This window comes from Nicotiana tomentosiformis, chromosome 9 (genome assembly GCF_000390325.3).
Source record: "Nicotiana tomentosiformis chromosome 9, ASM39032v3, whole genome shotgun sequence".
In the NCBI taxonomy this organism is placed as follows: Eukaryota; Viridiplantae; Streptophyta; class Magnoliopsida; order Solanales; family Solanaceae; genus Nicotiana; species Nicotiana tomentosiformis.
In genome coordinates, this window is record NC_090820.1 from 104,185,365 (window position 1) to 104,212,754 (window position 27,390).

The following is a 27,390-nucleotide window of genomic DNA, read 5'->3' on the forward strand; positions in this document are numbered from 1 at the left end:
ACGTCCAAGCTCAAAATATCTTACTATGTTACAACGGTTAGTAGGTGCACCTCTAAAGTGAGGTCGGGGGTTCAATTTACAGTAGTGACTTATAGTCAATTGGTTCAATTAATTCCAATATTTTCGATACTAAATATAAATAAACAGTAGACCAATTAGCAAGTAGCTCTCAACCTAAAGGAAATCAATTTCCTATTTCATTCTTCAAAGGTTGTTAAATACGCATCTCCATATGTCAACATCAATTAAGGACCCATTTTCTTGGAAATTTTTGAAAAGTAATATTCCTAACACCCCTATAAATACCCTACTATATACCAAAGGATAGAATTATAAGCCTATTAATCAAGATCTTATTACAACATACTTCTATTACAATATCTTTTTCTTTTTGTAATGGCTTTGATCCTTGGATGGAAAATACTATTTATCCTTCTTTTTGTGATAATTGGGATGTCTACATCTCAAGTCACTTCTCGTAATATTCAAGCTTTATCCATGTTAGAAAAGCACGAGTCATGGATGTCAAGTCATGGACGTACTTACAAAAATGAAGCAGAGAAGGAAAAGAGATTGAATATATTTAAAGAGAATGTGAAATTTATTGAGTCTTTCAACAATAATGGGACTAAAAAGCCATACAAATTAGGCATCAATGCATTTGCTGATCTTACTGCAGAGGAATTCTTGAGTTATTATACTACTGGACTTAAGTTGTCTAATTCCTACTCTCAAATTCAATCATCATTTAAGTATGAAAACTTGAGTGATGTTCCATCTGTTATGGACTGGAGAAAGAGTGGTGCTGTCACTAGAATCAAACATCAAGGTCAATGTGGTAAGGCACAGTTTCCTATTCAAGAAAAGTTTCATATTCTCTTCTTATTAAGTGCTGACGTAACTAGTAAAGTTGATGATATGTGACCAGCAGGTCACGGGTTCAAGTCATAGAAACATTCTCTTGCAGAAATGTAGGGTAAGGCTGCGTACAATAGACCCTTGTGGTCCGGCCCTTCCCCAGACCCCGTACATAGCGAGAGTTTAGTGCACTGAGCTGCCCTTTTTATTAAGTATTGAGAAAGGATTTAAGTAAAATACTACATGCTCCTTTCAAATTTGTGATCTTAAACATGTTTTATCATTGTATTATAACGGAGTATCACTAAGGTTAAAATGAGAATATTAGAAGCAAGCATACTAAATATAAAAATACATTCTTTCTGTAATAGACTAAAATGGAAAATAAGATATGCATAGAGTACTCTCTTCTTGTCCAATAATGTTGACAAGGCACTTAAATTATGAGTGTGTGAAGTCTCACATTGGTAACTGAAAAAATTAGGAGTCTACATATAAGCCTACATATAAGGTTTAGAGTTTTTTTATGGTGTGAGGTCTTTTGAAAAAAATCGTGCGGACTTAATCCAAAGTGGATAATATCACACTATTCTAAGAGTATCTTTGAGCTGTTTTAGCTCAACAACTCGTATCAGATCCCAGGTTCTGCGGACGAGCATAGCGATGGCGACCTGTGGATCGTGGTAATAGCCACATGAAACTGGTTCGACGGGGAGACCCGTGGATCATGATCATGGTAGTGAGCCACATAAAACTTAGTTCGAGAGAAGGATTATTGGGTATGCAAACAAAGTCTCACATTAATAGCTAAAAAGTTTGGGAGCCTGCATATAAGGCGTAGAGAACTTTTAATATTGTGAGTCCTTTTGGGGAAACCGTACAGTTTGGCCAAAGCGGACTATATCATACTAAGTTAAGAGTATCTTTGAGCCATTTTAGCCCAACAAATCATATATGATAATTTAAATTTGTTTTACACTACCAATAATGTATTTGACCTACTTTGCAGTATAGTTACTATTTTTGTATGTTTATCATAAAAGTTAACCTTTAAAACAATACAAGTGATATGATTTGTATAAATATGTGCATAGAACTTCCAACTCATTAATAAATTGCATGAAATATAGGATGTTGCTGGGCATTTTCAGCAGTTGCAGCCTTAGAAGGAGCAAACAAACTCTCAACGAACAACTTGATTTCACTCTCCGAACAACAACTGTTAGATTGCACCACCGAAAATAACGGTTGCAACGGCGGTTTAATGACCACAGCCTACGATTTCATCATTCAAAATGGCGGCATTGCCACAGAATCCAACTACCCTTACGAGGAATATCAAGATTCATGCAAAAGCCAAGAGATGAACTCTGCAGTGAAAATCAATCGTTACGAAACTCTGCCCTCGACTGAATCAGCATTGTTAAAAGCCGTAGCTAAACAACCGGTCTCTATCGGTATTGCAGTGAATGAAGATTTTCATCTGTACCAAAATGGTGTTTACAATGGAAATTGCGAGGGTCAAGAACTAAATCATGCAGTTACTGTAATTGGTTATGGGACAGAAAATGATGGTACAAAATATTGGTTGATCAAGAATTCTTGGGGGACAAGTTGGGGTGAAAATGGTTACATGAAAATTGCTAGAGATACTGGAATTGAAGGAGGTCTTTGTGGGATCACCACTTTAGCTTCCTATCCTGTTCTTTAGATTGTTGAATTTTCAGTGTATTTCGGCCTTTTCCCGAGCTCTGCATGACCGAGGGATGTGTTGTGCACGGAACTGCCTATTTTAATCTATTTTGGCCTATAGGATATATATAGGCATATAGCACCTTTAGTGCTAGTAGTACATGTTGTTTCCATACTATTTTTCCGCTCTGATTCTTAGTATCTTATCATTGTTACTGGTTATTGTTATTGCTCTTTCCATCTATTTTTCTAATCCTTAGGTTGCTGGTACTATCTTTCTGGCCATCTTTTTGAGTCGAGGGTCTTTCGAAAATAACCCCTCTACCCCCGATAGTAGGGGTAAGGTCTGGGTACACACTACCCTTCTCATACCCCACTTATGGGATCATATTGAGTTGTTGTGTTGTTGTTGTAGTGCTAGTTTGGTTACTGTTTCAGGTTTCTGTTGTACTAGTTCAAATTGCTTTTGTGCAATGCAAATTAAATGTCCTTGTTATAGGATGAATTACAGAATGTCATGTTCTATGTAGTTTTAAAGAGAAATGAACTTGAATCTTTATTAAGTCCTCCTTATCAAACCATGTAATTTCATAGCTAGCTAATAATACTCAATTTTGTGACATATTTTAATTATTGATTTGTTTCAAAAAGAATGATATATTTTTTATATTTGGAATTTAATTTTAAACTTTCTAATTCTAATTCATACTAATTCATACTGTCACACCCCAAAAGTCCGCCTATCGACCGGCCCCAGGTACTCAACTCCAGTGTTTCAAAAGGCAGGGGCGTGAGACAACACATTTACTTAATATGAGGTGAGACATAAGTCCTGAGATATGATGCGTAAGCGCCATAGAACTTTTAAATTTCTTAATTGGAAAGCTAGAAGAGTTTGGGCATTTATATATTTGGATAAACGTATTCACTAGGAGCAAACAACAGTATCAGAAATGTGACGAGTAGGTAATACAACAACAACAACAACAACAACAACAACAACAAAAAACCCAATGAAATTATACAAGTGGGGTCTGGGGAGGGTAATGTATATGCAAACCTTATCCTTACCTATAGAAAAACAGAGAGATTGTTTCCGATAGACCCTCGTCTCAAGAAAGATAAAAGGAAGAAGCAACAACAAGTAAACCCATCAGAAAACAGAATCGATAATACAAGACTAACACTGAATGGTGCAATGAAAAATCGAAGCGAAAGAAATAACAAGTAATAACAGAAATCTAACAAATAAGAAAACACAAGAATAACACTGAGTAATGCACTAAAGCTACTGGAACGCGCAAGGACAATAATTTCTCAGTGTTTGAATCCTCTTTACATTGAACAAATCCATCATCACATTTGCAAATGAATAATAATAATAATGAGAATCAAATAATTGTCTTAGCTTAAGGCACTACAACCCAATCAAACTTGTAATAATTTTAAGCAATTGGATAAGAAGCTTTCATAGCAATTCCACAAAGTCCTGTTTTAGCAACAATATCTCTTTTCATTCTAATGTATCCATTTTCACCCCAACTAACACCCCATGAATTCTTCACAATCCAATATTTTGTACCATCTTTAGTTGCACCATAACCAACTGCAACGACACCATGATCTAATTCAGTTCCACATTTTCCAGTAAAAATGCCACTCGAGTAGAACTGAAAGTCCGATCCACTAGCATCAATCGCGACAGATACAGGTTGATTCGCAACAGCTTTAAGCAAAGCCGATTCACTATTTTCTGGAACATCTTTGTAACCACTTATTTTCGCGATATGATTCGATTCTTTTTCAGTTTTACAAGTGCCATCAATTCCTTTATATGGATAATTAGATTCTGAAGTAAGACCATGATTTTTAATAATGTATTTAAATGCATCATCCATAAGACCTCCTTCACATCCCTGATTTGAATTTGTGTCGCAATCAACTAGTTCTTGCTCGGATAATGATATCAATTTTCCTGTTTTGATCTTGTTAATTCCTTCTGTAGCAGCCACAGCAGAAAATGCCCAGCAACATCCTGCATTTTTACCTTGTCTTAAATAATTCTCCAAGTAATAGTGTAAAACGGAAAAAATATTTACGCCAGTATATGCAGAGGCAAATCTAAAATTTTGAGAATATGGGTGCATTATTAAAAAAAGGAGAAAAATTGTATTAAGTGGGAATCAATATATGTTTTGGGGGTAAATAGCTCAGTATTCAACTAAGTGCACCGTAAATAACTCAGTATTCAACTAAGTGCACCATAAATAACTCAGCATTCAACCAAGTGTACCATTTAAATCCGCCCCTGAGTATGTCTAATAGTTTGGCTAGACTTGGTAACACAAGTATACAACAACAACAATAACAAAAAAAAGAAAACCCAGTGAAATCTCACATGTGAGGTTTGGGAAGTGTAATGTATATACAGACATTACCCCTACCCTGGGAAGATAGGGTCTAGAAAAACTGTTTCCGAATGACCCTCGGCTCGAGAGGATTGGTAACACAAGTATCCTAGATGATATTCCTATATTGGATTTCCGTAATGCGTCTATCGAGTATGTAATATAATATTAACGATTTATTACCAAAAATTTAAAAGTAAAATGCAAACAAGATTTGAAATTGAATTGTTTTACTCACCACATTGTCCTTGATCTTTAATCTTTGTAACTGCACCTTTTTTTCTCCAATCCATACTATATGGAACTGTCACATTTTCGTATTGGAAAGATGTATTTTTTATCTTCTGCTGAGACGATATTCTGTATCCATTACGAATAGCTTTGAATTCCTCATTTGTCATATCAGCAAATTGATTGATACCCAATTTATAAGTTCTTGTTACATCCTTATTGGTTGATTCAATATACTCAAGATTTTGTTTGAACGTCTCGAGCCTCTTTGCCTTTTTTGTATCATCTTTGTATACGCGTCCATACTGACTCATCCATTGCTCGTGCTTTTCAGTAATTGATGCTTCGTACAAAGTGCGAGATGTGACTAGTGAAATACACAATCCCAACACTAGTAGAGTAGCAAAATTGAGTCTCCAATTGAAAATAAAAGCCATAATTTACCACTTGAGGGTTTTACACTTAAAAAATCTAATAATTTTAATAAGGTAATTGACTTTTGGAATGAATAAGCTAATTAGAATTTCTTGACTATTTATAGACCTCAGTTTATTTGTTCTTTGAAGTGATTCTCTCACATTAACCCTTGCCTAATTAGTCGAAAAGAACGGCAAATTAAATCTTGTATGATTCACGTAAAGATAGATAATTGGATTGTTGCATGTTTTTTTTTTATAATGTTTTAAAGCATGTCCACACAATACAATAGAAACAAATCTAGCATATGGATTTTGAACGTTTCTTCAAACCGAAATGAACGCAAAACAAAGTGGAAAACAAAGAATGAATGAGTTAGTGACCACAAAACCAATTCAACATTAAAAAACTGAATGTCTCCTCAGACGAGGGAGAATGTTGCCCTCTTCATGTTTTATATGGGTATATTACCCTTATTCGCAACGAGTATTTACATCAAACTGTACCGTATAAATCAATATGGAATGCGAATGTAGTTACTTAAGAAAGATATTTTAAAAGACAAAATTAGGACTTACTATACACTCGCATACTTTTAATAATATTTTCTCTCTGAATTTAAATATTTTCCTTTTCGATGTATATGAGTTATTAGGACGTTATAGGTAACCGTCCTTGTCCTTATTGTGGAGGGCCACACTTGTGAAAAAATTGTTTAAATTTTTCCGGGGCGGTTACAATTATTTGAGAATTTTACAATTATAATAAAATTTTCAAGACTGATATATTTTTAATTTTTATAATTTTCTTAGTGTCACGGGCCCGTTTCCTTACGCTCACCAGCGGCATCGAATTGCCCGTGCGGCGCCTGCAGTTCCCCTCGCTGCAGGCCAGCCTTCATCCTTTCCTAGGTTTTCAAGCACGATCATATGCATGTGGTGGAGCTCGCCCCAACTTGTGTCGCCCGTAAGATGCCTAGGCACTTGTCCCTAGACATGTCGTGGCACATCTCGTCTTAGGATCATAATCCATGCGCGCCCTGGGGTTGGCTTAGGACATGTCTTGTCCCTCTCCTAAGACTGAGTATCACTCTCGCGTGCACAACCCAATCCTCAAGCTTGACACTCGCCTGGTACATCCGCAACCCGGCTTGCGCCTCGCCCGAGTAAGGCAACCTTTAGTCTTTGGCCATTGCCATGCGCATCTTTCGTACCATGCCCAGGCCCTTAGCAGTATCACCCCACAACTGCACGTTTAGGCCAACGGACCCTTGCTCGCATGGTATGCTTACAAGTCGACACATGCTGCCTCTAAGATAGGTGCATCAAATATCCAATCGGCACAGAGGTCTCTTCCAACATTTCGGCATCCTGCGAGGCAGACCGTTTCACACGTCGAGCCTCCAGCGCCCTTTTAGTGCCCAACGCTAGCTCGAAGGCGTCGCGCCGTACATAGAGTTCTTTAACTCGTATGGATACCTAGGATACTCCTTTGAGTCATCCAGGCAGACCCTTGAGGTTGCCCCTAAGGTAGATCTTTCAATACGGTTTGGTGGCAGCACGTATGGGGGAGGCATGTCGGAGCTTTCATCACCTATACCCCCCTTATATATGCTTAAAATTAAAAGCCCAAGGTACATGAGTAGACAGATCTACGTCAGACAATCAGAAGAGCCTTTTCTCACCAGTTCTTGGCCGAAGTCACAACCCCAAAGTGCGGGTTATGACATCCTCCCACACTCATTATGTCATCGGCCCCGATGAAACATCATGGCCTACGATATCCCAGAGTCTTCCCCCTCATGTATGTATATTTTAGCTCCCTTTGTCCTGTGGGTTGGACTTCCTCGAAATCCTGCTCAAAAGGAGTCGTACCCCATGCACTTCTCCCCCAAGTATTTTCCAAGCGTGCCTCTGCACTTCACCTCCTTTCGGTGTTCACTTGGAAAGTGCCTCCGCACTTGCACCCTCTGGTGTCTAACTTTGTGATTGGCCCATACTAGTCAATCACACCATGACCCTCACGGCCTTGATGTCAGTCTGAAGATTTTCCTTCAATGGTAATCACATCAACGTGCTCTTTGGCGCAGCTCTAGTAGCTCATTCGCTCACATAGCCTTAAAATGCCCTCTAGCATAGCTCCAATAGCTTTCCTTGCCCTCAGTACCTTTGAAGATGTGTTGGCTTCCGGACTCACAACTTCGCCCTTATGCCTCTTGCATAGGCGGGATCCTCCCACACTCAATGTGGAGGAACTTCTTAGCGTTGTCGTCCCACTTGGCATTCGGCCAGCTCTTGGGACGACTCTTGGTGAGTACTACATTCTCAAAGTCATAGCATCGCCGCATTCCCAAATAAAGCTCTTTGTTTTCCAACTGTCACTTCCTCAGCAAGTACCCAATGCTCCCGGTAATACTTCAATACTCGCCCTATAGATAGGTACTCTCTTGGTCCTGCTAGCACGGCTTCCCGGTCTGGTTGTGCCTCGCACTTGGACTCTGAACGGTCCCCGATCATTCGGCATACCTCTTTCCAAAATGATGACACCTTCTAACTTGGAAATCCGCCCAATTCTAAAGCTTCGCTATTCCCTCGAATTCATCTCCTCACCTTGACAATGCCCTCACACAGTCCAAAATCCTATCCCGTAGGAAAGCCACTCAACTGATGCGTTGCACGCATCCTTGACAAGATCGCCGCCATGATCATGCCCAAAGTTTATAGTCTATGGCTCCCACTCTTTGTAACATGGTTGCACGACTTGGCAAACATGGCCTTCTCTTGACCATCCGACTCATCGGCATATCACCTCATTCAATAGAAACCTAGACTTTCGAAAGAAAGTGGAAACACCCATTTCTTTCTTCGACCAGCAGTATCGGGTTCTCGATCCCTGGTGGCATATGAACATCAATCTCTGCTTTGACATGATTAACGCACTGACATCCAAAATGCACTCGCCATCTCCACCATTGCCTTGACATTGTGTCATGGCATAGTATGGCCTTAATCAGCTCCGATACCACGTGTCATGGGCCTGTTTTCTTACGCTCGCCAGCGGCACCGAATTGCCCGTGTGGCGCCTGCAGTTTCCCTCGTTGCAGGCCAGCCTTCATCCTTTCCCAGGTTTTCAACCACGATCATGTGCCTGTGGTGGAGCTCGCCCATGAGGCTCGCCCCAACTTGTGTCGCCCGTAAGATGTCTAGGCACTTGGCCCTAGACATGTCATGGCGCATCTCATCTTAGGATCATAATCCATGCACGCACTGGGGTTGGCTTAGGACATGTCTTGTCCCTTGCCTAAAACTGAGCATCTCTCTCGTGTGCACAGCCCAATCCTCAAGCTTGACACTCGCCTGGTGCATCCGCAACTCGGCTTGCGCCTCGCCCGAGTAAGGCAACCTTAATCCTTGGCCATTGTCATGCGCGTCTTTCATGCTATACCCATAGATAGCCCTCGCGACACACTTCCATCCCGTCTAGTGCAGTGTTGCCCCACAACTGTACGTTTAGGCCAACAGACCCTTGCTCGCATGGTTGAACCCAAGCCATGCTCACAAGTCGACACATGATGCCTCTAAGATTCACAACTCGCACTTTGGGGTTGTGACTTCAGCCAAGAACAGGTGAGAAAAGGCTCTTCTGATTGTCTGACATAGATCTGTCTACTCAGGTAACTTGGACTTTTTAATTTTAAGCATATATAAGGGGGGGTATAGGTGATGAAAGCTCCGACCTGCCTCCCCCATACGTGCTGCCACCAAGCCGTATTGAAAGAGTTACCTTGGGGAAAACCTCAAGGGCCTGCCTAGATGACTCAAAGGAGAGATGAAACTCTCTGAGCTTTGGCTCTTACGTAGCTTCTACGGCCGCACAATAATTGTGCGGTCCGCACTTTGCACTGGGGCTCTATTGATTTTCTTTCACATTCTGTGGCCGCAGATAGAAATCTGCGGTCCGCACTTAAGCTTATGTGCCTAATTTTTGTCCTTGTTCAGATCACTCCTCCTTGAGTTGGATTTCAACGTAATGGCTCATTTTCCAATACTCTTGCAGGTAAGCATATTTCATCAGTTTTCAGTAATACAAATAGACACTTTTGGACTAAAACGAAAGCTAAAAAGCGCTAATAAGTAGTTAAAATTCTCACTTATTAACATAGACACTTAAAGACAAATGCTTACAATATATAACTTACAACTTAGAGCTTAGAAGTAACAACTTACAATATTGAACTCCAATATGGCAAGTTAACTTCGAAACAATTAGATTAATATGACATCCAATTTTAGTAATTACATCACCAAAAACGTACACAAAAAAACTGTAATTATAGTAATTACATCACTGGATCATAATATGATATCCAGTGACAACATTTAGAACCAACCATTAATCACAGAATACTAAATGGACGATAACTGTCATTAAGTTTGCTGTAAATACATCCCACACACAACAAAACAATTCCAGCTTTGTCTTCATTTTGTTTCTTCTTGATTTCAACTTCCCAATTCTCTCTTGCCCTTGCTTTTCTGACTGATTTGCAGTTACAACAACCTTCCCATTCCACTGTAATATCAGTGTTGAGTATGGTAGATCTGTTGGCACACTAACACAAGTGTGATCACCATTGAAGTTGATTGACCTTGTTCCAGCTGGTATTTGTACCTGTTGTCTCATCCTGAGCCTTGTAGTTACTTCTGATATAACTCTTGGCCTAAGAACATTCATGTCTAACTCTTGGCCTAAGCATTCTTCCAAGTATAGGCATGAACCTAAGTCCATTGTCCTGACTTGGTTAAGTGGCTTGAGGTGCTGAACAATTGATATAATTTTTAACTTGAGGTGTTGAACTGTCCTGACTTGGTTCAGTTTCATGATCTATCAAACAACTTGGCCTCTTCCTCTGCTACTTTCCTTTTGATTTTGTTGCAGTAGGTGCTGAATTGGTGGCAGCCTGCTCAGTTCTTCCACTCTTACTTTGCTTATTTCCCTTTGGTTGCTGTTAAAAAGTCAAGTTAGAAAATATTCTTCATGTCTAGTATTTAATGCTTTGAAGTTCATGTAAAACAATTACGTGACCACAAGTCCTTGCATTATGAGTTGTTTCTTCACATTTGCTACAAGTCATGATTCTTCTTTTTCTGGACTGTGGCCACACTCCTTGTCTTTTAATTGCCCCATCCTTCTTCCTATCTCTCTTAACCTTAGGTCTGCCAGCCAACTTCACAAGCTCTAGAGGCTCCATTGCTTGAGATGGTTCAATCTTCCAAAACTTTTCTCACTTGACAGACTGGATCTTGTGTCTATAAGTCAGCAGAAATGCCTCCTTGCTATACCACTAGTTTCATTAGATCACCAGAGTCGGGATGGTTCAACCGACTGATTCTTGCATACTGTGTCCATATATGCTATACACTAGGCCTGATGTGGATACCTCAACAAAGCCTCTACAGTATCTTTGTTCAAGTCCCCTAATTTTTCTAGCCGATCTTTGAAATCTTCTGCATATGTACACCATGCACACCACCATAAAAGCTTCTTGTTTTCCCCAGTGTTGTACTGTTTGCATCAGTTATACTCAATATGTGTAACACAATACATGTGATGTTCTTGGGGAAGGACTGTTTTGATTGCATTAAGTAGTCCCTACAATGGTTATCCAAAACATACAAAGTTGGTCAGAAACATATAACAAGTAAAAAGTAAATAGAAGATTGAATTGAAGCAGACAGTATTGTTCAGAAACTTCACCATTTGCATATCTAACATGAAGGTGATTCCTTCCCTTTCCTTGAGGTCCAAAGAAGATTGAAGCAACTGCAGGAACTAATTCCAAGTATTTTTTGTCTCCTTATCAACAACTGCCCATGCCAAAGGATAAAAATGATTCTGTGAATCCTGTCCAACTCCCAATAACAATTGGCCTTTGGCTTTGACCTTCAAAAAAGTATCATCCAGACCAATAAAAGGTCTCAATCCTAGATTGAAACCCATCTTCAAAGCATGTAAACACACATACATCCTCAAGAACCTTCTTCTTCCTTCTTCAAGTGCACTCTTTGAAAGGGTAACAACCACATCACTACCAGGGTTACTTTCCCTCAATTCATTGGCATAAGTCTCAAGTTTATTGTACTCATCTGAAAAACTACTATCTAGTAACTCAAATACCATCCTTTTTTCCCTCTTGCACTTCCCATGACTAACATTTATCTCAAAAATTCTCTTCAAATCTAACATCATCTCCCTTACCTTGTACTTAGGATTATCTTGTAACTTCTTCTTGATATATTGTGCAATGGTACTAAAATCAACAGTTTTGTTATCAAATGTAGTGCCACAATCATGTTCATCATTTAAAGTCTTGATTTTAACCCCGCCAAACTTTCCTTTTAATATTAAACAAACAAAGGGACAACCAACAATATCACAACTACATCTAAGCCTTTCTAGGTCACTCTTCTCCAATCTCAATCTTTTCTTGTTAGCCAGAATGGCTTGGGTTCAACCATGCGAGCAAGGGTCCGTTGGCCTAAACGTGCAGTTGTGGGGCAACACTGCACTAGAAGGGATGGAAGTGTGTCGCGAGGGCTATCTATGACAATGGCCAAGGATTAAGGTTGCCTTACTCGGGCGAGGTGCAAGTCGGGTTGCGGATGCACCAGGCGAGTGTCAAGCTTGAGGATTGGGTTGTGCACGTGAGAGCGATGCTCAGAAGAAGTGTTAATATAATTATCTAAATTTGGATTAATGAAGGTGTGCCTTATGTTGATTGTTTTCTATCTCTGTTAATTGTTTTTGAGGTGTTATCTACATTGTGTGGAGCCTTCGGCAATATTTTGTGAAATTAATTGATTTAGTCGTATCTTTGGAATTTTGGTTGTGGCCATTGGGCAAATTGTGATATGAACTGATTTTGTTATGTTGTCGTGATAATTTCTCATATAAATTATTGTGTTGTGTGAGTTATTATTTTAAGAATATAAGGGTGACATTTCACCGTTGCTATTATGTAGGTATAAGGGTGGCATTTCACTGTTGTTGTGTTTCTTGGAATATTATCTGGGCGGAGCAAAAAGGGTGGCTATAGGAGAGATAATGGTGGCAATAGGAGCGATAAGGGTGGCTATTGATATTGTCACGGGAGAGGGATAAGGGAGGCTATTATAGGAGTGATAAGGGCGGCTATAGGAGAGATAAGGGTGGCTATTGTCATGGACGATATGTGATGATATGGAGTTGTGGTGTTGGTGATTTTCATGTGATGTTGTGATTTTTTTGTGTTTATTTTTATACCTTGTGCAATTTGTATTCTTGTTGATAAATAGATAACAATCTGATTTATGTTGAAATTGAGAGCCTGTGGCTATTGCCAGGCGGATTATAAAATGAAATGTGGGCACAAGGTGTCGTGAGTAAATAATGAGAATATTGGCACATGAATTGTCCGTGCAGTTGTGATATGAAATGTGGGCACGAGGTGCTGTGATTAATTGATAATGATATTTGGCACGTGAATTGTCCGTGAAGTTGTGATATGAAATGAGGGTACGAGGTGCCGGAAAAATATGATGATTTAATTATGGGCACGAGGTGCCGCGAAAATATGAAAAATAGACTGAGACCCGTATTTACGAAAAATATAAAAATGGATTGAGTCCTGTATTTTTATGATTATGAAATGAGGTGTCACATGGTGATTTTTTAATTGAAAGAATTATATTCAAAATATTTATTTGGAAGGACTTTTATTTAGAAAGTATTATATGAAAGAATTGTATTTGAAAGATATTTATTTGAGGAAATTATATTTGAAGAGATTTATTGAAAGAATTAATTTTGAAAGATAATTATTTGAGAAAATTATATTTTAAAGAGAGTTATTTGGAAGAATTATACGTGAAAGACATTTATTTGAAGGACTTGATTTAATTGGGTGTAATTGTATTTATTAATGGTATTCTTGTTGTCTTGCTGTGCATATCACGGGTTATTTTATGTTGCCCTTATTGTTATTTGTTTCCTATTATTTTGTATATTATATTACACAGGCTATTAGACTAGTGAGTGTCTTGATTGTACCTCATCTCTACTCCACTGAGGTTAGTCTTGATACTTACTGGGTACCGACCGTGGTGTACTCATACTACACTTCTACATATTTTTGTGTAGAGCCAGGTATTGGAGATATCGGACTTGAGTAGAGTTAAAGCGGGATCGTAAGGATTCAAGATAGAGCTGCTTGGTCGTCGCAGTCCCTTGGAGTCTTTTCATTTCATTGTACTGCTAATTTTTAATCAAATCGTATCGTATATTCGGTCCTTGTGATCATTCTATGTATTCAGTTAGAGTTCGTGATTCAGTACTACCCATCTTATGAGGTTTTATATTCATATTTGTTCCGCTGTTAGTTTTGATTAATTATTTAATTCAAAAAAATAGCTTCAAAATGTAATTGAAATCGGCTTACCTTGTCTTAGAGACTAGGTGCCATCACGACGCCTGTGGTGAGATTTTGGGTCGTGACATCAAAGAAAAGCAAAAATACAAAGCATGGAGAAAACAAAGAAGGAGAAAACGAATATCATGACCAAGAAATAGTGATGTTAAGTCTCTTTAGTTCCCCTAAGGAAAAAGAAAATGACTCAAAGAGTCGGCAAAGCATGAGCCAAAAAGAGAAAATTGAGTGCTTAAGGAAAGATGAACTCGTTCCTACCTTACTCCAAAAGCCTTCATTACATTTCAAAAAAGCCCTACGTGGTTTCAAGATGAGTGAACTTACATTAGTGGTGATTTACATGAGGGGCAAGCATATGGTACTTAGAGCCATACTTGTGACATTCTTTTGAGAGAGATGAGCGAACTTTTCACAAATCCTTGAAGTGAGTGCTACATTCTTAAGTAAGATATGCTAACGGATAGTAGAGGAGGAGGAGTTTGGGATCCACAATGACCTACATGAAAGAACGAACTTCCTTGATGAGTAAAGTCAACTTTTGATGCTCTTGTGTCACATTAGAATTATTTGTGCTTAAAACATCAAATCATTGCCTTGTTGATAATTCATAAGTGTTGTGGATAATTGTTGGTCCCAATTGATGTGTGTTTGATTCATCTTAGATTAGCTGGAATAGCTCTTATCTTGGGAAGGTGGGAATTACCTTATTTGCTTGAGGACAAGCAAAAGCTTAAGTTTGGGGGAGTTGATAAGTGGGAATTTTGACTACTTATTAGCGCATTTTAGCTTTCGTTTTAGTCCAAAAGTGTCTAATTGTATTCCCGAAAACTGATGAAATATGCTTACCTGCAGGAGTATTAGAAAATGAGTCATTATGATGAAATCCAACTCAAGGAGGAGTGATATGAACAAGGAAAAAAATCAGGCACAGAAGCTCAAGTGCAGACCACAGATTTCTATCTGCGACAGTAGAATGTGAAGGAAAATCAGCAGAGCCCTAGAGCAAAGTGCGGACCGCACAATTACCATAGAAGCTACGTAAGAGCCAAAGTTCATAGAGTTTCATCTCAAGCTCAAGAAGAAATGCAGACCGCACAATAATTGTTCGGCCGCACAAACAACTATGCGACCGCACTCAGGAAATGTGCGGTCCGCAGAAGAGCCCAGTGCGGCCGCACCCAGAATTGTGCGGACCGCAGAACATGAGAGATGTAGCCACAATCCATAATTGTGAACAAATTATGGAGGCCCTTCCTATGTCAAGTAGAGGCACCTCTTCATCAACGTTTTAAAAACAAAGAAGTAGAGATACCAACCTTAAAAATGAGTTTGCAATCGCCCTCATCGACATCCCACAGTCTAATCTCATCATTGCTATCACAAGAGCTGAGGAGACCAGCCTTTGTTGGATGAAAATCTGTGGACATCACATGCTCAGCGTGCCCGACAAGGCTTTTGAAAGGGTTGCTTGGCTGGATTAAGACAAAATGGTGAAATAGGTACAGTATCATGGTTGTAATAGACACAGAAGGCCGCAGAATCAACTCCTCTCAAGATCTGAAGAGAAGGGCGGACCGCACATATAATTGTGCGGCCGCAGAACCTCCGAAGGGCAATTTTGTCCGAAACTTTCAGCTTTGTATAAATAGACTACTTTCACGAAATTAGGTCAAGTTTTGAATATTGAAAGTCCTGTAGAATTTTTCTTTACCCCTTTAGGCAACTTTAGCTTACTTTGGTGATTTAACATTGGATTTATATTTTTTAATCTTGCAATATGAGTTTTATCATCTTTTCTTCTCTATTTTCCTCTATATCCATTATGAGTAGCTAGAATTTTAGCTAGGACTGTGACCTAACCCTAGTGTGTGAACCTAATGAGTGTTTGATTTATGACTTATTTATGGTTGGGTGTTTATTAATTAGCCTTGTTCTTGCCTTTAATTGTAGAATTAATGGTAACAAACATTAGTTTATGCCTATTAGACTTGGTCTTTACTTGAGAAAGAAAGACTTAGTCTAGAAAAACTTGGCTAACAAGAATTTGGGATAAAATCAAGAGATAGATAGTCCCAATTAAAGGGTTGAACCTAGATATAGTAAAATCCGACTTGGGCATTTTATCAACTGTTTTGTTCAATACCCATTTGGACTTGAGAAAGCCAAATTGGGCAAAATCACTCTCTTACCGAGAGGTATTGAGTGGGTATTTGAGTGTTTATTGCTATAATACACCCCGACCAACAAAATAAGCTTTAAAGTTTACAACTCGTTAGGCAAACACCTAAGTGAAGGTCATAAACTTAAGACTTTTTATATATTTGAAAACCATCCAAAAACAATATTCTTTAATTTTATTTCTTTAGAATTATAATCCTTAACGTAATTTTAGAAGTAAAAACAAAACCCTATTTGTAGAAGTGCAACCAAGATACTTCACGTGCTTTATCCAAATATATACCCCTATTCCCATCTAAGCTCCATGTGGATTCGATCCCGACTCCTTGTTGGGTATTATTATTGCAATCTACCATTTCACAACCCCGAATAGAGGTGTGACTTGGACGAGATCATATGTTTCGAAGTGTCTTCAAGCATTTGGAAGAAAACATATTTGATTTACAACTTTGGCGAAGGAATTAAACAACTGAAACTAGTACAAGTTAGTAGATAGGAGCATAAAAAGGGACAGTAGATAGAACATCAAAACACTAGTACTTGGAACATACATTAACAATTGATGTCATTGTTTTACGATGGCTAAGAACATCAAAAGCCAGTAGATAGGAGCATAGAAACGTCTAAGTATTACAAGAACTAGGAACAGAAATATGGAGCATGTGTCATCTTTCTTTTACATAATTTACTTCATCCACGTTGCCATAACAAATCCAACAAAATGTGCAACTGAAATCGAAATACACATCTTCATCTTAACCACTTTATCTTCGATTTCCCTTGCTTTGTTCACTTCAACATTTTTTGCAACCTCTAAATCTTCAACTTTTTTCCAACAATTTGTCCCTTTCTAACTTGCACAACTCCAACGTTTTCTTCAACATATTGATTTTAACAGTAGCAACATCCAATTTACACTGCAACTTATTGGTTTCTATCAACGCTCCATCCGGAAAGGGTTCATCTTGCCATTCCCAATATCCACACGACTCATTCTAACGATAATTAGGTTAAAAGGAATAAAAATTTAATTTTTGTACAAATAATTAACAAACTAAACACATGAAAAATTTCAACTTACTTCAGATTTAGCACATTTATAGAATAGTACAGTATTTGTATCTAGACTTCTTAACTAGAATGATATACTCTCAAGTGATGAATGGCACTTCGATGCCATAACTCAACCTTCCACTTTCAATCTTGAAAGATCTCAAATTGAACAAGTTATTCAATTTCCTGATGGATCTATAGATCTAAATTTTTTAAGATCAGGTTCTAATCTTTCAAGCAGAACCAATTCCTTTAGGAAAAGATCTACAGTCCCTTCTGTACCTTCTTCTTCAAAAACCCCGGAGGAAAGTGTAACTGAAACCACAGCTTCCGTTCCAGTTACTAGTAACAACAAAGGGAAAGTCACGGAAGTAGATTTCTCCCATACAATCCCGAAAGTCTATTACCAAAATCATCCCGCTAGTCCAACCCCTAGCGATATGTATCCTCCTTAGGAAGATGTACCCGAATTCCTTAAGATGATTAAGTCAGGAGACTCTTTTATCCCAAATCCAAAGATCATCAATCGTCTTTGGACTCATCCTGACAATTAAACAAAAAGAAAATGGTATGTTGCCACTTATTCTCTTAAACAAAGAGAAAATTTCAGAGATTGTTGGATGTCAGACATGAAGAGAATGAGATGTGAAATTGACTTCTTTAGATGGTTTGAAATATCCGGCAGAATCGAAAACCAAAAGGACTCTCCACAAGTCCTTATCAATAAGTGGTATACTGCTAACAACAAAGTTGTTGAATCTGTTACTCCTCCTCTAGAAGGAATAAAAATCCCAGTATCAAAAACTGTTATCTTAGCCTCTCCTTTCAAAACTAAAAGCGAGAAACCTAATAGTATGGTTGTCTGTTCAGATATTGATCGTATTATTGAACAAAATAACTATACCAATCAACTTCTTCATGTCGCCTCCAGGCAGATAGAAGATTCCAAAGAAAAATTCTTATTTAGTGGAAAACCTACCCTTTCACAATCCAGCACTAGTCAAAATATCAAACCAAACCCAGGTTTCAAAATGACTGAATTTTCCAAAGATAAGTACCCAAAACTCAATGAAACGTTTGACGTCTCTGGAAACATTCTTGATAAAATCAATAAACAATTGGCCAGTTTCAGTATTTCCAAAGAAATTTCCAAAGAAGGAAAAATCTCCATTATCCAAGAAAAGGAGGCCCTTCTTCACAAACTGTCTAATGATCGCTTTCATAATTACAAGAATTATCATAAGCGTCCTTCATTCCCTGATATTCAGTATGAGAAAAATCATTTTCTTGCCTCTGCGTCCCATGAAGGAAGAAACATAATAGAATGGAATATTGATGCTTTGGCATAACATCAAATATACCATAAACTCCATTAAATGGGTGTTTGCATCACTCCTTACAAAATAAGAGGCTCCTCTGACAAAGAAGTTGCCTCTATGATTGTAGCGGGATTTACCGGCATGTTGAAACATTGGTGGGATAATTATTTTACCGAAGATGTTAGACAGGCCATATACTCTGCTACAGCCATCGAAACTGTAGTTAAAATTGAAGGTACTGCCATGGAAACTACCTCTCAGATTACTAGAGAAGACGCTTGTGCTACACTTCTCTACCATATAGCAAAGCACTTCATCGGAGAACCCAAACTCTTCCAAGATAGAAGTTTACAAATTTTGAACAATCTATCTTGCCCATCTTTAGATGACTTTATCTGGTATAAAAACCAATTCATCAGTAAGGTTATGATTAGACCTGACTGTAATCTAGATTTTTGGAAAGAACGCTTTATCAGCGGACTTCCCCCATTATTCGCAAGCAAGGTCCGAACAAAAGTCCAAGATCGTTATGAAGGTAAAATTCCTTACCATCAGATGACCTATGGTGACCTTGTTACCATCATCAATGTTGTAGGTCTTGAACTCTGCACAGACATCAAGCTCAAAAATCAGCTCAAAAAAGAGCAACACTCCTCTAGAAGAGAATTAGGAAGCTTCTGTCAAGACTTCGGTTATACAAATGTTGTCGCTCCCTCTACTCACTCTTCAAAAAGAGACAAAAACTCTAAATCTTCTAGAAAGATTCACCATAGCAAATCTCGAAGAATTTTCGAAAATCCACTCAGAAAGAAATCTAAATTCCGTAGACCTTCAAAAACTTCCAAAAACAAGGATGTCTGTTGGAACTGTGGAAAAACCGGTCATAAAGCCAATGTATGTAAATCTGACAAAAAGAAGAAGAAAATCAACCTCCTAGAAATTAGTGAAGATACCAAAAGGGAACTCTTCTCTATCTTAGAAGAAGCCAATTCAGATTCTTCTCCCAATTACTCGTCAGATGAATATAGCGATGAAGATAACATCAATGTCGCTTATAATTCTGATTCAAGCCAGTCCAGTAATGAATGCCAATGCTCCGGAGCCTACTGTACCTATGACAACACCACAACCTCTATTAAGGTTTTGTCTGATATCTCTAAAGAAGCTCTTTACGATGTTATCCAACATATCAACGATGACGATTCTAGGAGACGCTATCTACTAGAACTCAAAACTCTCATCCTTACTCATCAAGAAGACAGACCCAGGTCAAGGTCAGTCGTTGAGCCATTCAGCATGAAACAAGTCATGTCTCATTTCTATAAACCTTCTGAACCATCAATCTCTGATCTAAGACGTGAAGTCTCAGAACTTAAAGGAGAAATCAGAGATATAAAATCCAGACTTGGAAAAGTCGAACTTGATGTTCTTACAGAACAGGTCCTTAAAGAAGTCAAAACCTACGACCATAAGTATGAGAATGAAGAACCTGAGTTTCAGCCTCAAGAAGATGAGTATCACTCAGATAATGACAACTCTACCAACTTTAGTCTTACTCAAGATAAGACTTCATCCTCCCAGGCTCCCGGGATTACAGTTATTACTAGTATCAAACCTCAGAGTTATCATATTCCTATTAAAATTGTTATTAGCAAACACTTTGTCATTACAAAATTGCTTTGCTTGACAGTGGTGCAGATCGTAACTGTATCATGAAAGGTATTGTTCCTATCCAGTATTTAGAAAAAAGTACTTCTAAATTATACTCCGCTACAGGAGAACAACTTCGTATTAATTACAAACTTTCTAAAGCTCATATTTGTAACAATGGTATTTGCTTGACAAATAATTTTATTATAACTGAAGATATGAATGAAGATATCATTTTAGGAATACCTTTATTACTCAAATAAAACCTTTCATTACTGGGTTAGACGGTATCTCCACACATATTTTAGGAAAAGATTTACACTTTCCTTTTGTTAAAACTCTTTCACTAGATGAAAGTAATTTTATAAGAAAAAATACTGTTTTTTGTATTAATAAACTTTCTCAGCATGTCACTTTTTTAAAGGATGAAATAAAAGTTAAGACAATCGAGCAGATTTTAAAAACCACGGAGATGGTTACTAAAATAGCCAATCTTCAAAATATCTTTGAAAAAGAAATATGCTCGGATTTTCCTAACGCTTTTTGGGAAAGAAAAAAGTATTTAGTCGAACTTCCTTACAAAGTGATGGAAACTTGCAAAACTGAGATTTCTAATCTCCTTAAGAATAACATTATTCGCCCCTCTAAATCCCCTTGGAGTTGTTCTGCCTTTTATGTTAATAATAGTGCAGAGAAAGAAAGAGGAGCACCACGATTTGTTATAAACTATAAGCCTTTGAATGCTTGCCTTAAATGGATTAGATATCCCATTCCTAACAAAAGGGATCTCTTAAAGAGAACTTACAAAGCTAATATTTATAGCAAGTTCGATATGAAATCTGATTTCTGGCAAATTCAAGTAGCCGAGAAAGACAGATACAAAACTACATTCAATGTTCCCTTCGGTCAATACGAATGGAATATAATGCCATTTGGGCTTAAGAATGCCCCTTCAGAGTTCCAGAATATTATGAACTCCATCTTTAATGACTATAGTTATATGTCTATTGTCTATATAGATGATATTCTTATCTTCTCTAAAAACAAAGATTCTCATTTTAAGCATCTCAACACTTTCCTTAAAGCTGTTAAGAGAAACGGTCTAGTGGTTAGTGCCAAGAAGATTAAACTCTTTCATACCTCCATTAGATTCTTAGGCCATGACCTATACCAAGGATCTTATAAACCAATTTATAGAGCTATAGAATTCTCTTCAAAATTTCCAAATGAGATTACTGATAAAACCCAGCTTTAAAGATTTCTAGGAAGTCTCAACTACGTAGCTGATTTTATCCCCAACATTAGACAGGTCTGTGAACCTCTTTATAAAAGACTTAGGAAGAATCATGTCCCTTGGAGCACTGAACAAACGCAATCAATCATCCAAATTAAAGGTTTAGTGCAAAACCTCTCATGCTAAGGAATCCCTAACCCAGAAGCTTTTATGATTGTTGAAACAGACGCTTCAGACATAGGTTATGGAGGAATTCTTAAACAATGGATGACCATAGAATCATCTGAACAACTTGTTCGTTTTACATCTGAAATTTGGAATTCCGCCCAGAAAAACTATTCTACACTCAAGAAAGAAGTCTTGTCTATAGTACTATGTATTACTAAGTTTCAAGACGATCTTATAAACAAAACTTTTTTAGTAAGAGTAGATTGTAAATTTGCCAAAGAGATTCTTCAAAAAGATGTCAAAAACCTTGTTTCAAAACAAATATTCGCTAGATGGCAAGCTCTACTATCTAGTTTTGATTTCAAAATAGATTTTATTAAAGGAGAAAACAACTCTTTACCGGATTTTCTAACAAGAGAATTTTTACAGGGAAAAAATGAGGCCTTTCAAGCCTAACCCATCTTCCAAAGGAAAAGAAACCAACCGTCCGCAAATGGCTAGACCATTAGTCCTTCCTCCAATCACTCCTAATAAAACAACAGCCCCTCAAAGCCCCTAACTTTCTTTCCATAACAAATATACAGCTCTAGCTGAATATCCCAAATTACCAGCCCCAATACCAGTTCCATCAGAGAAACTGACCAAACTCCAGCCACCAAAGCCTTTTGAAAAAGGAACAACTTCCAACTCCTCAGTACAAACTAAGGAGAGCTACGCCATGAAAATTTCCGAAATTTTTGCAGAAGCCGTCAGCCCTTCAGCTAAGAAAGCACAAGAAGATCTTCCTAAAGAAGAAAATTTTGAATATATTACCCTCCAGGTATTACCTCTACTAGCACTCGACAAAGAGTATGAAGGTCTCAAGATTGAAGACCTTATTAAACCATGTTTTACCGATTTTAACTATGTGGATACAGAAAATCCATATAAAATAAGAAGGTTCTACGAAGCCATCCTCATCGACACCGATTCCATAGAAGTAGAACATAATTTAAATGATAAAAGTCCAGGGTATATTAATTACTCTAGGGTTACCATTACGAAAATATTATCACCATTTGAGTGGTTCGCCAATCACCTGCACATACCGATAGCACTGTCTATGATGCACCGACCTCAGACATATAACTGGCATGACTACAAAGCTGCCTGGTTCAATTTTCTATACCATAGGCCAGGACATACTTCGTTTGTTAAATATATCCTAGAAGTCACTAAGGCTATAATTCCCAGATGGTTCTACGAATGGTGGAACATTTTCGGAGGAAACAAGGAAATTCTTCCCCAACAATTTCTCAACAGATTTGATGATTTTCAGACTAAAGAGGCCATATCTACTTTACCTGAGCACATTAAAATGTGCAAGTATTTTATTCAAAAAAGAATTTCCTTCATTATTAGTTGGAATTTTTCTAAGGGGGAATTCGAAAGAATCAAATATCTGTCTAAAGAAATCAAGATCAAGGGATGGACTCCCAAACAGCAAGTCCTAAAACCCCCAAGAAACATTCAACAAAGATTCACTAAAGCTTCATCATCCAAAGCAGCTCTCAGAGAGAAACTTAAGCAAGCCTTGCAGGACATTGACAACTATGAAGAAAGTCAAATCATGCAACTGATAGAAGACGTTGCTTCAACAGGAGAAAGCAGTAATGGAGACATGTGCGACCCAAAGGGAATAGCTTTGGCCTACATGGATCCCCACTGTGAATGAAGAGTCATTTTCTAGTCAGCATTAGAAAAGAATCTTATCCTTTGCTTTACTTTTAAAAAAGTAACCGCCTCACTTTAGTTTTCAAAAGTAACCACCCACTTTTGTTTGTCGACCACTTAACTCTGTCTGACGAAACAAAACCATACACTTGTACGCCTATGATTAAAAGGCATCTTTCCTTAGTCTATTTAAGACTCCCCATTCCCATTGTAAGAGGCACCGAAAAATTTTCCAATTTTCAAAGACCTCTCCCTCTAGTATTCTCTACTTATTTCCGTTTCTATGTTCTTAATGTTGATTGAATAAAAATCCGATGGGAGGGGGAGCGACGATGTCCATTCCATATTTCATGAAAGGCCATGGAGACAGGACCGAGTGGAGGAGTTTCCCGGGTTGATGAATCATGGGTGCATGTCTTTGACATTTGTCGCATTTTCGAATGAACTCCCTTGCTTCTTTGTCCATATCGATCCAATAATATCCTGATCTAATTATTTTGTGGACTAATGAATCAGCACCGGAATGATTCCCACAAGTGCCCTCGTGAATCTCATGTAGGATGTAGTCAGTATCTCCCAGTCCCAAATATATTACCAGTAGACCATCGAAGGTCCTTCTAAACAGTGTTCCATCATTGGATAAGGTGAATTGTGCAGCTTTTGTGCGTAAAGCTCTCGATTCTTTTGGATCTGATGGAAGTTTTCCGTTCTTGAAGTACTCTATATATTTGTTTATCCAATCCCAAGTTAGACTTGTGGATTTTATCTCGGCAAGACCTTCTTCGATTATCGATTTCATGAGTTGCACGATCCCGAGTTGAATTCGTCATCCTCGACCGACGAACCTAAGTTCACAAGAGCGTCGGCCTCACTGTTCTACTCTCGAAGTATATGTTGCAAAGTCCATTCTTTGAATCGATGTAGAGTCACTTGTAATTTATCCAAGTACCTCTGTATTCGATCTTCTCGAACTTCAAAAGTCCCATTGACTTGATTTACCACGAGAAAGGAATCATATTTAGCCTCCACGACCTCGGCTCCCAAACTTCTAGCTAGTTCGAGACCTGCAATCACGGCCTCATATTCAACCTCATTGTTAGTCAATTTTATAGTTTTGATAGATTGTCTAACTACATTACCAGTGGGTGATTTTAGTACGATGCCCAGTCCGGACCCCTTTACATTCGAGACACCGTCCGTAAGGAGGGTACAGACTCCCGAAGAGGTACCCAATTTTATTAGTAATTCTTTTTCAATCTCGGGTACGAAGGCCGGCGTAAAGTCAGCCACGAATTCCGCTAAGATTTGAGATTTTATAGCGGTTCGAGGTCGATACTCGATGTTGTACCCGCCGATCTCTATGGCCCATTTGGCCAACCGACCTGAAAGCTTAGGTTTGTGTAAAATATTTCGTAGAGGATAAGTTGTTATAACATGTATCGGATGGAACTGGAAATATGGTTTTAGTTTCCTATAGGCACTTATTAAAGCAAGCGCTAATTTTTCTAAGTGTGGATATCTAGTTTCGGCCTCACCTAAAGTTCGACTTATATAATAAATAGGGAATTGCGTACCTCGTTCTTCTCGAATTAGGACTCCACTTACCGCTATCTCTGGGACTGCTCGATACATATAAAGATGTTCGTCTGCCTTCGGGGTATGAAGCAACGGAGGGCTCGATAAATACCGATTTAGCTCTTCCAAAGCCTGCTAACATTCCGGAGTCCATGCAAAATTTCTTTTCTTTTTAAGCAGAGAGAAAAATCGGTGGCTCCTATCCGAGGATCTCGAAATGAATCGTCCCAGGGCGCTATCCGTCCTGTTAGTCTTTGCGCGGCCTTTACATTATCTACCACTGTGATGTCCTCGATTTCTTTGATTTTATCAGGGTTAATCTCGATTCCTTGATTGGACACCATGAAACCGAGAAACTTGCCTGAGCCAACCCCGAAAGCACATTTTTCGGGATTGAGCTTTATATTGTACTCCCTTAGTATGTCGAAAGTTTCTTGAAAATGCTTTAAATGGTCATCTGCTCGCAGGGATTTAACTAACATGTCATCAATATAAACCTCCATTGATTTTCCTATTTGATTTTCGAACATTCTGTTTATTAGGCGTTGGTAAGTTGCAACAACATTTTTTAGGCCGAATGGCATTACATTATAACAGTTGGTTCTGTACTTAGTGATAAATGAGGTTTTTTCCTGATCCTCCGGGTTCATCTGTATTTGGTTGTACCCGGAATAGGCATCGAGAAAACTGAGAGTCTCGTGGTCGGCCGTGGCATCGATCATACGATCGATATTAGGCAAATGAAAAGAGTCCTTAGGGCATGCTTTATTCAGGTCTTTATAATCTATACACATTCTAAGTTTGTTCCCCTTTTTAGGGACTACCACCACATTTTCTAGCCATTCGGGGTATTTTTACTACCCGAATGGACCCTATTTTAAGAAGTTTGGTTACTTCGTCTTTGATGAAGGCGTGTTTGACCTCGGACTGGGGCCTTCTTTGTTGTTTTACCGGGTGGAATTTTGGGTCCAAGCTAAGCTTATGAGTGGTGATTCCCGGTGGGATCCCTGTCATGTCTAGATGGGACCAAGCGAAACAGTCTATGTTAGCTATAAGAAATTGAATAAGCTTTCTCCTGAGCTCGGGATCTAACCCTGAGCCTAGGTATACCTTTCGTTTGGGAAGATATTCCATTAGTATGACTTGCTCTAGTTCTTCGATTGTTGATTGGGTGGCATCGGAATCATCAGGAACCACAAAAAATCGAGGGACCTATGTTCATCATCTTTATCAGTCTTCTGATTCTCTAATTGGGTCGAAGCTGACGTTTGTAATTGCTATTTGGTATTCCGTTCCTCCTTCGAATCATATCCTTTTGCTGATGATAATGATGACATCAGAATCACTTTATCGACGACAAACATTTCTTTTGCGGACGGTTGCTCCCCGTAGACCATTCTGATTCCCTCCGATGTTGGGAACTTCAAAACCTGGTGGAGGGTCGAGGGTATAGCCCTCATAGTGTGGATCCACGGCCTTTCGAACAGGGCATTGTATCTCATATCGCCTTCGATCATGTGGAACTTCATTTCTTGGATGGTTTCGGCCACGTTAACTGGCAAGATTATTTCGCCCTTAGTAGTTTCACGTACCATATTGAATCCGTTTAGTACCAAGGTTGCGGGCACGACCTGGTCCTGTAGACCGAGTTGCTCTACGACCCTCGATCGAATGATGTTGGCCGAACTACCTAGATCAATTAACACATGTTTAACTTGAGTTTTATTCATAAGTACAAATATTACCAGTGCATCGTTATGTGGTTGCATGATTCCTTCCGCGTCTTCATTATTAAAGGAAAAGCTTCCTTCATGGGTGTAATCCTGAGTTCGGGATCGCTTTTCTCTTACAACCGACATCTCAGTGCATTTAAGCATCGGCCCTTGGGGGGTATCGATCCCACCAATGATCATGTGGATGATGTGTTGTGGCTCTTCTTATTCGTTTTGTCTATTGAAATTCATGTTCTTGAAATGGTTTTTGGCCCTGTCACTTAAACATTCTCAAAGGTTCCCTTTGTTGAATAACCGAGCTACCTCCTCTTTTAGTTGTCTTCAATCTTCTGTTCTGTGGCCATGAGTGCCATGATATTCCCACATTTGATTGGGATTCCTCTGGGCAGGATCAGTCTACATAGGTTGAGGCCATTTAGTATCTTTGATGCGTCCGATAGCCGATACGATAGCAGATGCATCGATGCTAAAGTTATACTCCGATAACCGAGGTGTTTCCTTAGGTCTGTTATGCATGTCGAACCCATTCATGTTTATCAGCCCCCGATACCCTTGGCCTCGATCATTTCTCTTTTCGCCTCGTACAGGGTTGTGTGAAGGTTCACTACCCCTACGATCTCCGTTATACGGCCGGTATCGATCCTTGTTTGACCTTGGTTCTCGGTCGATATCCCTTTTAATATCGGACCCAGAACCT

At 38.6% G+C, this 27,390-nt stretch overlaps 2 protein-coding genes across 2 annotated transcripts; one reads left to right on the forward strand and one right to left on the reverse strand.

The window, feature by feature from the left end:
• Positions 1-346: 346 nt before the first annotated feature.
• On the forward strand, positions 347-2,712 carry LOC104110097 (senescence-specific cysteine protease SAG39-like). The gene is made up of 2 exons (XM_009619519.4): positions 347-838; positions 1,989-2,712. Exons 1-2 carry the CDS (start codon positions 397-399, stop codon positions 2,567-2,569), a joined length of 1,023 nt encoding a protein of 340 aa, XP_009617814.1. The 5' UTR covers positions 347-396; the 3' UTR covers positions 2,570-2,712.
• A 1,151-nt stretch (positions 2,713-3,863) lies between these two features.
• LOC104110098 (senescence-specific cysteine protease SAG39-like) lies at positions 3,864-5,845 on the reverse strand. Its single transcript, XM_009619520.4, has 2 exons — positions 5,197-5,845; positions 3,864-4,585 (listed from the first exon to the last, which is right to left on the reverse strand). Exons 1-2 carry the CDS (start codon positions 5,624-5,626, stop codon positions 3,996-3,998), a joined length of 1,020 nt encoding a protein of 339 aa, XP_009617815.1. The 5' UTR covers positions 5,627-5,845; the 3' UTR covers positions 3,864-3,995.
• Between the last annotated feature and the right edge of the window lie 21,545 nt (positions 5,846-27,390).